The sequence below is a fragment of the Brassica oleracea genome, chromosome C6 (genome assembly GCF_000695525.1).
Source record: "Brassica oleracea var. oleracea cultivar TO1000 chromosome C6, BOL, whole genome shotgun sequence".
NCBI lineage: Eukaryota > Viridiplantae > Streptophyta > Magnoliopsida > Brassicales > Brassicaceae > Brassica > Brassica oleracea.
The window spans coordinates 5,109,872-5,123,504 of record NC_027753.1 but is presented as its reverse complement, the minus strand read 5'-3'; the positions used below and the strand labels follow the sequence as shown (position 1 = coordinate 5,123,504).

Here is a 13,633-nt window from a genome sequence, read left to right as displayed (position 1 = left end):
CTTTGATATGTCAAGGATAACATGCTTTCGATGTGATAAGAATGGACACTTTGCTGCTGAGTGTCCCGATAGATTGCTCAAGCTTCAAGAGACTTATGAGAACAAGGTAGACGAGACACATGAAGCGGATAAGCTGTTGATGCATGAGGTTGTGTATTTAAACGAGAAGAACATAAGGCCTAAGGAATTCGAGACTAACATTGATGGAGATAGGTTATGGTATCTAGACAATGGGGCTAGTAACCATATGACAGGGAATATGAAGTACTTTAAAAACATAGACGAGACCATTACGGGAAAAGTGAGGTTCAGAGATGATTCAAGTATCGACATCAAAGGTAAAGGGTCCATCTTGTTTGTGAGCTAAGACGGGGATAAGAAGATACTGGCAGATATTTACTTCATATCAGAGTTAAAGAGCAACATTATAAGCCTTAGTCAAGCAATTGAATCAGGGTGTGAAGTACTGATGAAAGATGATGTTCTAACCTTACGTGATAAAGACGACAATCTGATTACAAGCGCGAAGAGATCACCAAACTGTCTTTATAAAGTGCTTATGAAGATGGTAGAAGTGAAGTGCATGCACTCGAAGGTCCAAGATGATGGATCACGTTGGCATGCTCGGTTAGGACATATCGGAATGGACTCACTACAGTTAATGGTTAAGAAAGAGTTGGTACGGGGAATTCCTAAGATCGATATCAGAAAGGAGCCTTGCGAAGCGTGTATGCTTGGGAAACAAGCCAGACAAGCTTTTCCACAGGAAACCACATTTAGAGCAACTGAGAGATTAGAGCTCATACGTGGGGATCTCTGTGGTCCAATTACACCAACAACTACGGCAAAGAACATGTATATCTTTGTTCTTGTAGACGATCATTCTCGTTACATGTGGACAATACTATTGAAAGAGAAAGGAGAAACCTTTAAGAAGTTTAAATCTTTCAAAAGTATTGTCGAACATGAAACAAGATTGTCTATAAAGACGCTTAGAACAGACAGAGGAGGAGAATTCACGTCAATAGAGTTCAATAGGTTATGTGAAAAATATGGAATCCAAAGGCACCTAACTGCCCCCTATACTCCACAACAAAACGGAGTAGTGGAAAAGCGAAATAGGACCTTAATGGAGATGACTCAGAGCATCTTAAAACACATGAGCCTACCTAACTACTTATGGGGAGAAGCCGTGAGACATGCATGTTATATCATCAACAAAGTCGCAACAAGGTCGTTGAGTTCTCAGACTCCATATGAAGTCTTTAAGGGGAGAAAGCCAAGTGTTGAGCATCTTAAAGTCTTCGGGTGCATTGGATATGTGAAAGTCGATAAGCACCACCTGAGAAAGCTGGACGATAGGTCAAGGAGTTTGGTGCATCTTGGAACAGAACCGGGCTCTAAGGCTTATAGAATGTTTGATCCAACGAATCAGAGAATCGTTGTGAGCAGAGATGTTACCTTTGATGAAAGCAAAGGTTGGAGGTGGAGCAACAAGACGGAGGGTATAGCAGAAGAGCCGGGATAGTTCCAACTTCTCTTTGATACGTTTGGGAATCAAGGGATAGGAACAGAGGAAAGTAGTGTTGATATCACAGAAGAGCAAGGCAACGATGGCCATGAGGACAGTAGCGAGGTTGTTGAAGAACCAATCCTTAGGAGATCAACAAGGGAGAGCAAGAAACCGGCTTATTTAGATGATTATGTGCTTCTTGCTGACGACGAAGCAGAACACCTATTTCTACTTTTGAATGAAGAACCGTGGAGCTACGAAGAAGCTGTAGAAGAAAAAGTATGGAGAGATGCATGTCAAGATGAGATGGAATCTATCATAAAGAACAACACATGGGATCTTGTAGACTTGCCTAAAGGAGCTAAAGCAATAGGTCTCAAGTGGATATTCAAGATAAAGAGAAACGCAGATGGAAGTATAAGCAAATACAAATCAAGGTTGGTAGCTAAGGGGTATATACAACGACATGGTGTCGACTTTGAAGAGGTTTTTGCTCCTGTGGTTCGGATAGAAACCGTTCGTTTCATTATTGTATTAGCTGCATCAAGAGGATGAGAGATTCACCACCTAGACGTAAAGACCGCATTTCTCCATGGAGACTTGAAAGAAGATGTTTATGTTCAGCAGCCGGAAGGTTTCAGAGTGAAAGGCAAAGAGGAAAAGGCATATAAACTGAAGAAAGCGTTGTACGGTCTGAGACAAGCGCCTCGAGCCTGGAATGAAAAACTAAACAACGTACTAGAAGTCTTAAAGTTCGTCAAGTGCTCTAAGGAACCTTCCTTGTACCGCAAGGCGACGAGCAGCCAGTTCCTATTGGTCGCCGTGTACGTCGATGACCTCCTTGTTGCAGGGTCGTGTACTAAGATGATCAAGGAGTTCAGGCAAGAGATGTCTGACGTTTTTGATATGAGTGACCTTGAGCTGTTAACATATTACTTGGGGATCGAAGTAGATCAACAGAAGGATGGAATTACATTAAGGCAAGAAAGATATGCCAACAAGATTTTCAGTGAAACCGGCATGGAGGGATGCAACGCAACGCTTACTCCTATGGAGTTTGGTCTAAAGATGTCAACGGCTCAAGAGGAACAGAGCATCGATGAAGGGGAGTACAGACGCAACATAGGGTGCCTCAGGTACCTGTTGCATATACGACCAAATCTCTCTTTCAGCGTGGGGCAACTCAGCAGATACATGCATCAGCCTAAGCGGTCACACGCAGCAGCATTGAAGCAAGTATTGCGATATCTCAAGGGTACAACAACACTTGGTCTCAGATACGCTCGAGCAAAGGATGTGGAACTGGTCGGATATAGTGACTCAAGTCACAATATTGATGAAGACGATGGACGCAGCACTACTGGTCACGTTTTCTATTTAAATGAGTGTCCTCTCTCTTGGTGCTCGACAAAGAAGGAGACTGTGGCACTATCATCATGTGAAGCCGAGTTTATGGCCGCTACGGAAGCCTCCAAACAAGCTATCTGGGTACAGGAACTACTTGAGGAAGTAACCGAGTAAGAGTATCAGAAGATTGTGATCCATATAGACAATAGGTCTGCAATAGCTCTTACCAAGAATCATGTGTTCCATGGGCGAATTAAGCATATACACAAGCGCTATCACTTTATACGAGAATGCGTCGAGAACGGGCAAGTGGATGTTCAGCACATTCCAGGAAACGAGCAACGAGCTGACATCCTGACTAAAGCACTTGGGAGAATAAAGTTCAAAGAGATGAGAGAGCTTATTGGAGTTCATGATATAAGTGAAGTTAACATCAAGTTTAAGGGGGAAAATGTTGAAAGTAAACTTGATGATAACTTAGAGATTAAGAAAGAGTAATCCTACTTGAGTTGAGTTTAGGAAAAAAAAAGGAAATATGTTTTGTTAAGTAGGATTAGGATTTATTAGGTTCTATATAAAGAAGATATCAACTAGTGATATCCATCGTGTGTGTTTTGATAATAGATCTTTGTGAGAGCTAAAGACTTGAGAGTTTTCTTTAAGCTAATAATAAGAATTGAGTTATTCTTATTTGAGATCTTTGAGTTATACATTGAGGTTTGAGTTTCATACATTGAGGTTGAAACTACATTCCTCATATGTGATGCAGTGATGGTTCCGGTGGGGGATATACTTTAATCCCTCTATTTTCATCTGCATGTCTTTCTCTTTTTCTCATTCCAAGATTATCGGTCACAACTTTTTTTTTGTTTCTATCAAACAGTTAAAGTGCTTTAGATTTTCAGACGGATGTTTTATCACGGGAAAACAGTCATGTCATATCCAACATATCGCGATATGTTCAATTTATACCTGCTTATATGACCGTGTAAAACAGACACATATTTTTAAATAAATCAAATAACATACATTTTGTTTACTTTTTGACGAAATCATACACCAGTTGCCACACTAGCTACCACTTAATCTGTTTTTACTTATATGAATGCTACATTAGCTAATTTTGCTGACCAGGATGCCACAAGTATAATAATTATTTAAAATATAAAATCAGTTTTATAAAATATTTTTTTAGAAAATGTAAAAGTATATAAATTTTATTATTTAGTAAATTAACAAAAATTAATTAAATAATAAAATTTGACACGTCATCAAAAACGTAATTGCCTAATAGCCATGTTCGTTTCATAGACGCCACATCCGGCGGCTGCGTCAACAAAATGCTCCATGACGTGACGGAGACAAAAATAAAAAAGCTGGAGACGCAGAAAACCCAAAGTAGTGGCTAATACATTGCTGCTTTATTTCGCGTGCGTTATATTGGCTAGTAGCTGCAGCAGTGACTGGAAATCAGTGAATCGTGCTTCACAGGTACTGTGTGTTTCTGTCATTAAAGACTTAATTTTTTGACGCAGTCGCCGGATTCAGCGTGGAAGAAACGAACAGGGCTAATGTGTTTTCTTTTCCGGAGTCATCTTTGTTTTTACACCTGAACCGAACCATACTTGCCGGAGGTGAGGCAAACCGATTTGGAGAAAAGAACCGACTGGCAATTCACTATTTAATCTCGGTCACCGGTTTGGTTCGGTAGTGCTGAACATATCGGTTTGAATTAAACAATTAAACCCTAGTTTAAGATTCTGAAAAAAGGTTCTGAAACTTCCCGGCAGCGACTCAACTTTGGTTTCTTGTCAACCACCGCTCACGACGGCGACCATCGATTCATCTCAATAACCATAGAGTCCAGAGGTTAGTCCTTCTCGATTTTCATCCTGATGTGAGTAGTAGAACGAGTCACACTCGATGTTGCCTTGGTTTGTTGTTGCTTTTTAATGGTTTAAAGTTTTGTATGTCTGAATTAGTGAGTTTCTACTTTGTCTCTAGTTCGAATATGTATGAATCTGATTGTAAGTTTCCTTACAGAGCTGTACCATGGAGGATGATGTACAAGCCAAAGCTCTAGAGGAGAAGCTGAAGAGTCAGCTTCGTCTTCTCGAGCTTGAGCACGCAGTCTTCGAGAGAATGGTTTACAAGAACAAGAACCAGCATCGTAGATGCTCCTACTTTCAGTACCTTCTCAAGGTACCTATCTACATGAGATGAATTTGTTTCTTGATTTCAAATCTATAATCGATTTTTTGTTGGTTAGGTGAGAAGGGATCTGAGGCTTTTGAGAACAGCAAACATGGAGGAGATTCTTAGACCTTGCTTTCATGTTATGTCTGGGACAGGAACTAAACAGAAACTCCATGTTTTGGAGAGGTATGGCTTATCTTTCTTACTGATATATATATGAGAATGGCATTGGAGCTTAGCTCTGATATATTTGGGGGTTTTATGCAGCTTGAAGTTGAAGAAATCTCCAAGTATCTTGGATCGACTTCGTGGAGCTCTTCATCTACTCTCACAGGTATTCTCTAATCTCTATATATTATAGAGGTTTCGTAGAGATTAGCTGCATGAACATACGTATGAACAAGATCTGAGTTTTCTGACTGGTGTGTGTTGGTGCAGATGACTGAACCCATCTTGAAGGCAGCTAGGTACTGATTAGTTTATAAATTAAACTGTTTTGTGTAATTTCTCATTGATAATCGCATTCAAGTAATAATTGTTTTTTCGTTAAAATTTGTGCTACAGTGGCATATCCGTTTTGCTAGCTTGTTCATTTTTCATAGGGTCTTCCATGACATTTTTGGCGCTGCTTGCACGTCTCCGAGTGTTGATTCAACAAGTAAGTTGACTCCTTTTGATTTTGTTCTGTCTATTCCTAAGAAGAAGAAAAACATTTTAGTTAGTTTCTGTAATCCATGATCTTCATTAAATACGTAATATGATAGATCTTATTGTTATTGTAGTGTTCATAATTGAATTCACACTTTAATTTGTTCATGGTTTTGGTTCTTGCAGATATTGCTTGATGCAGTTTCAGTTTTCAACTCGGTAACCTCTACATCTTTGAAGAAACAGTCTGTAAAGATAGCTCAGGAAGGGGTTGAGGTCGGTCTAAGCTTCTTTGTTGGACCATTTGGTTGTTTTCTCAAACTGTTCAATAATCATGTCAGTAAACTCTTTTTTTTTTTTTTTTTTCTATTTGGAAAAATATAGGTGTTCCGTGAGTTTTATCCAAAGGATGAAGAGTGCTTCACCTTGTTGGATTGTGTATGGAAGACTGATAAATACGTCCTAATTGAGACATTGCAGAACTGTGAGAGTAGTAAACCTTTAGAGGAGAATGTTTCAGAAGATGTTACTACTAAGGATTCGTTGGTACAGTATCGAACATCTGTTTCTTCTCTCGGGGGTAAGAACCTTCACATAACTACTAGTTTGGTTGTTATTTTTAGTTATCTCCGTAGTACCTACTACCTAGATGTAGAGGGAACCACTTCTGTAGCTCATACTTGTCTGCAGTACAGTCTTTAGAGTTTAAACGGCTCCATGGTTGTAGAGTTTAGGTTTTAGGTCGGTATTGGTTAAAGCGTAGCAAGATCAAAAGTTCTACTTAAACTGAAATACTTTTGCTTTTTGATTGAATTGTCCTACTTGCAGAAGATCTCTCTCAATTGCCTGAAGCTGATAACGGTGGAGTTACTGTGACAAAAAGTTCGATTGCCATCGCCGAAACAGCTTCTTCCAAGACTAACAATGTGTTGCTACCAGAAGTTTCAGAAAACCCAGGAGATGCTACCACTAGGGATTGTTCAATTCAGTATCAAACATCTGTTTGTCCTCTCGGAGGTAAGAATTTCCACAGAGTTACTTTTTGGTCCTTTAGGGAGGATGCTGGTTATGTCCTTAGCACCTATCCAATAAGTAGGCTTATTTACACTTGTTTTATTTACACTTGTTTAGACCTTTATAGTTTTAGTACTTAACTGAAACATTTGTCTGGAATCCTGCATTTAGACTTTAGAGTTTAAAGGAATCAAAGGTTGTAGAATTTGGGTTTTAGATGGGTTTTAGATGGGTTTATTGGTTAAAGCGTATTAGCATAGCAAGATCCAAATTTGTTTTTTTTTTTTTTTAAATACTCCACTGAAAGATTTGTCCTTGCAGAAGAGATCTCTCCTTTGCCTGAAGCTGACAGCGGAGGTGTTACTGTGACAGAAAGTTCGACTCCCACTGCTGAAACAGCTTCTTCCAAGACTAACAATGCGTTGCAACCAGAAGTTTCAGATAAGCCAGAGGATGCTACAACTAGAGATTGTTCAGTTCAGTATGAAACATTTGTTTCTCCTTTTGGCGGTAAGAATCTCCACGGAATTACTGTATAGTTGTTTATTTTCGGTACCTGGTTATGTACTTAGAATCGATTTACTAAGTAGGCTTATACTTGTTTAAATCTTCACAGCTTTACGGTTGCAAATACAGTCAGTCTCTGCCTTGTAATTCACTGAAAATTTTGTGCTATTGATTGAATTGTCCAATTGCAGAAGATATGTCTCTTTCTCTGCCCGAAGCAGACAAAGACGTTGGTGGTACTGTTACAGAGAGTTCAAATCTCATTGCCAAGGCAGAACCAGAAGATTTAGAAAAACCAGATGATGAATCTACAAAGCCTGTTACTCCGGCAAAAATCAACGCAGACACAATCAAACCGAGTTGCAGAGCAACCAAGGTGGCTTTCCTACGTGTGAAAAGACCTTTCGCCGAAATAACACCAAACCCCACAGAAGAACCTCCAAGGAAGAAACAAAAAACAGGCGAGAAAGACAAAAAGGAAGCAAAAGAAGATGGATTTTATAACCTACTCATCCGGGGAACTCATAAAGACAGTTTGTTCTAGCACAACATTTCTTTAAAAAACTCAGGAACATTCAAGCCTTCTGAGTGGAGTAGCCAAGGATCAAGTCACGAATCTCTTCACTATTAGCTCTGTCTATAGCGGTTCTTCCATCAGCATCCTTGACCGAGTAGCTAGCACCAGCTCTAAGCAGCTCCTCGATCTTAGGTTTGTCACCTTCCGTGGCTGCCAACATCAATAGGATATCGACTGGATGAATGTTTAGGTTAAGAAGAGCTTCCATCTTTGAATATGTACCTTCTACCGCAAGCATCCCCATGTAATTGAAGTACTGCCATAAACATCAAGAACTCATATACATTATTTTATTTATACATATTATTTATATCCAAGAACTATAGACGATGAGTTAAGTAGAGAAGAAGACAAACCTGTTCAACGTCGTCTTTGTCGAAGTCATCGCGTGTTTGACTACCATAGATTCCGGCACTTTCAGCATCGACGCCGTTCTTGCCAAACTTGAACCAGCAGGTGGTTCTTGAACCGTTGGAGGGTCCGAGTCTGTTGGGTCGGATTCGAATCTTTAAGTTTCGGGTTCCTAGGAATCGAGAGGAGAGCTGCTTTGGGAAAGAAGAAGAAGAGGTGATGGGTTTGATGGAGAAGAGTGAAGGTGCGCATGAGAAGGAGATGGAAGAAGAAGAAGCCATTTCTGTTCTGTCTCTTGATGCTTCAACTCAAGCAAACAGATTCAGTTGTTTTGTTATCCACTCATTTTTCTCCCTTTCTATCTAAACGGAAAAAAAAAATCATAATCATTTACATAGATTAGTTTCCCACCGTTAGATTTCATACAGTTTTTGTTGGCACACAAAAAAAACAACAGTTCGAAATCCATAATGTTGTTTTAAACCATCTACGAATCATTATGTAGCAGATTTCCGCTGGTGAGTGGTGACCACCAGCAAAAGGAATAACACAATGAATATAAGATAATTAAGAAAATTAACTAAAAAAGTTTTGAGAAATAAAAATATAATTATTTTATAAATAGTTTTTAAATGACTGCTAATAATATAGTAAATCGAGCAACCCGTAAGTTTCTACCTCTCAATTTAACAATTAATAAAAGAAATATAAATGATTTTAAACTATTTATAAAGTGATCAATACTTTTTAATAATTTCTCATTTTTGATCTTTTTTGTTAATTTTCTTTAATTTTATGAAAATAAATAATTTGAATTATAATTTTTATAGAGAAATAAAAAATATGAGAATGTTCAATTAATTTCTTTTAAATGATATAAATTTTTAGGAACATAATTTTTGTTATTCATTTTATATAAACACATTACATAATTGTAAGAAAAAACTATATAAATATTCTCAAGTAGCACAATATAAAATAACTAATTTTTAAAAAATACATCAAATGATAAATTATATAATAATATATTTTATATTTCGATTTCGATTTTATGGTTAGCGTTTATGGTGTAGTATTTAGAAAAAAATATTCTAAAATAGCATTAAATTTTTTTTTTGACCAAACATATTTTATTCTAAAAGTAGCCCATACGATAATTATTTTTCAAAATAGCATAAGTTAACAAAAACTAAAATTATATTTTATTTGGGTTTGAATTTAATAATTAAGATTTAAGGTATATTATTTAAGGGGTGAGATTAAGATTTGATGGTTTGGCGTTAAAAGTAAATTAATCATTTTATCTTTTTATTAATGCTAATTTGGAGATTTGTTTTCGTCATGTGCTACTTTCTTCATAATTTTTGTGATATCTAAAATATTTATTATATTATTTTAGGCTTGTTTAGTATTATCCTTGTAAATGAATGGTATTTTGAAATTTTTCCTTTGTGTGCTATTTGCGTAATAAACTAATTTTGTTAATCTATTCTAAAATAGAGTCCTATATTTTATCTATCATACAAAATTCATAGTTGGACTACTTTTAAACAATTATATTTAAGCATATGAACCAATTTAATTTATCATCTAATGTTTGTACCGAAATCGGTGCTATGCGAGGGGTAGACAGATTTCTACTATGGGGTTTGGAGAAGTCTTCTTGTTAGATTAGAACTAGCTGGAACCGACTTAAAGAGAGTAAAAAGGGGTTTAATGATTATGGCTGGACCCGGTGAAGGAATGCCTACGTACCCCAAATGGGGATCAAGCCAATCGTAGTTCTACAACGATGGGATCACAAGTGCCTAGATGAAAGCATGTAGAGAGGTGTTTCTCTCTCTAGAAATAGAGAAAGGGTGGAAAAGTGGCTAAAAGGATCCCCTTAAAGGAGGGGTAGTTCCTTATTTATAGAATGAAGAGGTCTAGGGTTTCCTAGTTACCTCCTTTTAAATGGGCTGAGCCCATTATCTTATAAGCCTTGTTGGGAGCAAAGCCCATGTCCAACAGTAAGCCCCCCAGTTCGTTGAGAGAGATGAAGTTGATCTCTATGAATTTGACGAAGAGGGTTCATAAGATAATGGCCTCAGTGCTTTTACATTTGACAACCCAGGCGAGTAGTACATTTACTAGGCGAGTTGACTGGTGAACTTGTGCCTAGGACGCGAGTTGTACTCTTGCTAGGAGAGTTTACTATGAAATCGTCCCTAGAAGTAGTGACTCGGCCAGTAACTCGTGTCTGAGCAAGGGAGAGTAGATGTACTCTTGTTAGGCGAGTTGAGTGTAAACTTGTGCCCGGAGAAAGGCACGCTTACTAAACTCGTGCCTAGACAGAGGCGAGTAGTACTTTGACTAGGCGAGTTGGCTAGTGAACTCATGCCTAGGACGTGAGTTGTCCTCTTGCTAGGAGAGTTTACTATGAACTCATCCCTAGAAACAGTAACTCGGCCAGTAACTCATGCCTGTAAAGAGAGTTTACCTAACTATTGCCTAGGAACCGTAGCTCGGCGAGTAACCCATGCCTAGCGAAAGAAGGGTTCACCAAACTCGTGCTTGATAAAGGGCAAGTTGACGGTAACTCGTGTCTAGAAAAAGACGTCGTGTCTAGAAAAAGGCGATTTTTCTCAACTTATGTCTAGTAAAAGATGAGTTTTCTCAACTCATGCCTAGTAAAAGACGAGTTCATGACTAACTCGTGCCTAGTAAAAAGCAAGTTTGTAAACCCATTCTTAAGAAAGGCAAGTTATACTCGTGTCCTAGCGTAAATACGTAGACAAAGTCGAAATGCAATGAAGCCGAAAGACAAAGTCATACCTACTAATAGGTGAGTTATGGAAGATGCGGCTTCGACGAATGACGCCACCGGAATCTCGCCTCTGTTACTCGGCAATGGTGATGAGCCCTAAGCGAGAAACTGCACCAGGAACCGAACAAAAGCCTTTTGCCGAGCAAAAGTGATGGAGTGAAATGGCCGAGCAAAACGCCTTGACCTCCATGTAAAACTAATTATTTGTTCATGGTATTGGGCTCGATGTGGGCCTCTTCTTGTTAAAAGATTGGCCGATCATGGTAGGACCATAGAGATTTCAAGAATCAAAATCCTCGGGATAATGATTTGAACGGCATGGACCGAGTAAAAACATTTTATAAGCCTTGGTTTGCTACCGAGTAAATGAAATATGGTAGGTCCCAGCACACTTTTATTTTTTTTTATTATTTTTTTTGTTTTTTGGCCACAAACGGACAAGCGACGACAGAACGCTCATGCGACGACAAAACGGTCAAAGTGACGACCAAACGGTCCAGTGACAACCAAACGGTCGAGTGACGACCAAACGGACTCCGAGTGCAATCTTTTTCGAAGATACTTCCCCAGGCCCCACGGTGGGCGCCAGTTGTTTGTACCGAAATCGGTGCTATGCGAGGGGTAGACAGATTTCGACTATGGGGTTTGGAGAAGTCTTCTTGTTGGATTAGAACTAGCTGGAACCGACTTAAAGAGAGTAAAAATGGGTTTAATGATTATGGCTGGACCCGGTGAAGGGATTCCTACGTACCCCAAATGGGGATCAAGCCAATCGTAATTCTACAACGATGGGATCACAAGTGCCTAGACGAAAGCATGTAGAGAGGTGTTTCTCTCTCTAGAAATAGAGAAAGGGTGGAAAAGTGGCTAAAAGGATCCCCTTAAAGGAGGGGTGGTTCCTTATTTATAGAATGAAGAGGTTTAGGATTTCCTAGTTACCTCCTTTTAAATGGGCTGAGCCCATTATCTTATAAGCCTTGTTGGGGGCAAAGCCCATGTCCAATATCTAATCTAATATAAAATAATTCACAAAGATTTTTTGAAGATTTGGGCAAACAAAAATACCATACTTCGTTTCTCTCTGGGTTTTACCTCTGCTTTGATTCCAATAACGATACTCACTCCGATTAACAGCTATTGCATGGATCGTCAATTTTGGTTCTTTCATTTCATCAAAGCATGTTACGAATAGATGAGCGATATTATAATTACTCTGGAATGAATGTTTTGTTTTTTACAACTATTTCTTTCTCTTACATTCGAGAGAATGGACAAAGATGGTTCTTATGAGCACTTTGGTGGGTTAAGAATCAACCCAAAATTGTACAATTGTGGGAAGTGTCAGAGTCTTCTCGGCACTTGGAGTGGTAGCTATAGGGAGAGGTTGATCCCAACATTTCTATAAATTTGCAGGTTCTTACCTCAGTCCAAGGTCTGATATTTAATGAAAAACCTTACTTCAACAAGTTTGGCTGTGAGGGAACATCGGGATCTCCACGCGGTGAGGCCCAATCTACAGCTTTCAGTGAAAACACATTTTTAGTTTCTTTAAAGACGTTTGCAACATGAGGAGACCACCCAAAGTAACAAAAAATAAAACTCATTCATTTACACTGTTATTTTTTACAACACAAGAAAAAATGGCTTAAACATTTTAAAGATAAACTTTAGCTTGATTGGTGGGTTTTGAATTCACAGTATTTTGAAAACTTTCATGTGCGATTTCGTCAGATGTGCTCATGACGTTCTAAAGGTGTGTAATGCTTATAGAAAAGGAGCTCCGGTGGCATCTTTGATGATGCTCTAAGAAGTTTAGGGAAGATGTGTAATGATTACAGTCTATTTAAAGAAGGGGAAGAGAAAAGGCGAGAGATGCCCTGAGAAGTTTAGGGAAGATGTGGGCACGCTTCTGTTGAAGGAGTTCATTCTTCTCGGTGTCCTTGGTCTGGTAACGTTGCAGAGAAACAACAGCAGTAATGATCAAATAGAGTGACTTTCTTCAGTTTGAGAGCTCCATTGCTTCCTTTTTACTTTATTTTATTTTTCTTCTTCTTAATATATCTTAAGAACAAGAATAGAGAACTCAGTTGGTACCTTTTCTTATTATCATTGATCCTTTTTTCTTTTCTTACATTTGTCACGTCTTTATTGAGAAGTCTCTCTCATTAGTAAATACTGAAGCTCAGTTTTCAGTGATAATCTTTCAAAGAAATGTGAGTTTAAAAAGTCTAACAATATAGGTTTCGATTTTAACTTTCAAGCCTCAACTTTGTAATCAAGATGATATGTGGAAACTGTAAAGAAACACGTTTTTGAATGGTAGGTACAACAATAAGTTGTATCAAGAAGGTGTTTGTTGATTAATTCAACAACACATTTCTTTTGTGTTCTTTTGGTAGGTGCAACAAGAAGTTTCACCAACTCCCCATAATCTCCTATAAATAACCACACAAGGAGAAGAAGAAGATCATCCCAAAACAAAGAGAAAACAAGAGAAGAAGAGAGTGAGCAAGAGAGAGAAAAAAAAAAAAATCTTTCTTGTGAGAAAATCTTTCTCTATAAGAAATTAAGTGTAATTTCTTGAGTGTATTTGGGGTCGGGTGTGAGTTGAGAGCTTGTAAAAATTTCCCGGGTTGATAATAAAAGATCTGTAGCAGGTCCGGAGACGTAGGCA

The 13,633-nt window shown here is 38.3% G+C and overlaps 2 protein-coding genes across 3 annotated transcripts; one reads left to right on the top strand and one right to left on the bottom strand.

The window, feature by feature from the left end:
• Positions 1-4,512: 4,512 nt before the first annotated feature.
• On the top strand, positions 4,513-7,821 carry LOC106296241. 2 transcript variants are annotated; one of them, XM_013732326.1, is made up of 11 exons: positions 4,513-4,729; positions 4,904-5,062; positions 5,130-5,242; positions 5,324-5,390; positions 5,495-5,523; positions 5,621-5,714; positions 5,891-6,040; positions 6,185-6,284; positions 6,533-6,721; positions 7,040-7,228; positions 7,417-7,821. In XM_013732326.1, the coding sequence occupies exons 2-11, from the start codon at positions 4,913-4,915 to the stop codon at positions 7,767-7,769; spliced, it is 1,434 nt and encodes a 477-aa protein (XP_013587780.1). In that variant the 5' UTR covers positions 4,513-4,729; positions 4,904-4,912; the 3' UTR covers positions 7,770-7,821. The 2 variants fall into 2 exon arrangements, with proteins under 2 accessions (XP_013587780.1, XP_013587779.1); XM_013732325.1 differs by having other exon boundaries at positions 4,514-4,729; positions 5,891-5,980; positions 6,089-6,284.
• On the bottom strand, positions 7,701-8,504 carry LOC106296242 (protein LHCP TRANSLOCATION DEFECT). Its single transcript, XM_013732327.1, has 2 exons — positions 8,159-8,504; positions 7,701-8,058 (listed from the first exon to the last, which is right to left on the bottom strand). The coding sequence occupies exons 1-2, from the start codon at positions 8,432-8,434 to the stop codon at positions 7,801-7,803; spliced, it is 534 nt and encodes a 177-aa protein (XP_013587781.1). The 5' UTR covers positions 8,435-8,504; the 3' UTR covers positions 7,701-7,800.
• Positions 8,505-13,633: the final 5,129 nt, after the last annotated feature.

Bases quoted from the DNA above. Each gene is read 5' to 3' on its own strand.
- LOC106296242 (XM_013732327.1), bottom strand. From the start codon at position 8,434: ATGGCTTCTTCTTCTTCCATCTCCTTCTCATGCGCACCTTCACTCTTC. The intron at 8,059-8,158 runs GTTTGTCTTCTT...TGTTTATGGCAG, and splicing joins ACAAAGACGACGTTGAACAG to TACTTCAATTACATGGGGAT.
- LOC106296241 (XM_013732325.1), top strand. From the start codon at position 4,913: ATGGAGGATGATGTACAAGCCAAAGCTCTAGAGGAGAAGCTGAAGAGT. The intron at 5,243-5,323 runs GTATGGCTTATC...GGTTTTATGCAG, and splicing joins AAACTCCATGTTTTGGAGAG to CTTGAAGTTGAAGAAATCTC. The intron at 7,229-7,416 runs GTAAGAATCTCC...GTCCAATTGCAG, and splicing joins ATTTGTTTCTCCTTTTGGCG to AAGATATGTCTCTTTCTCTG.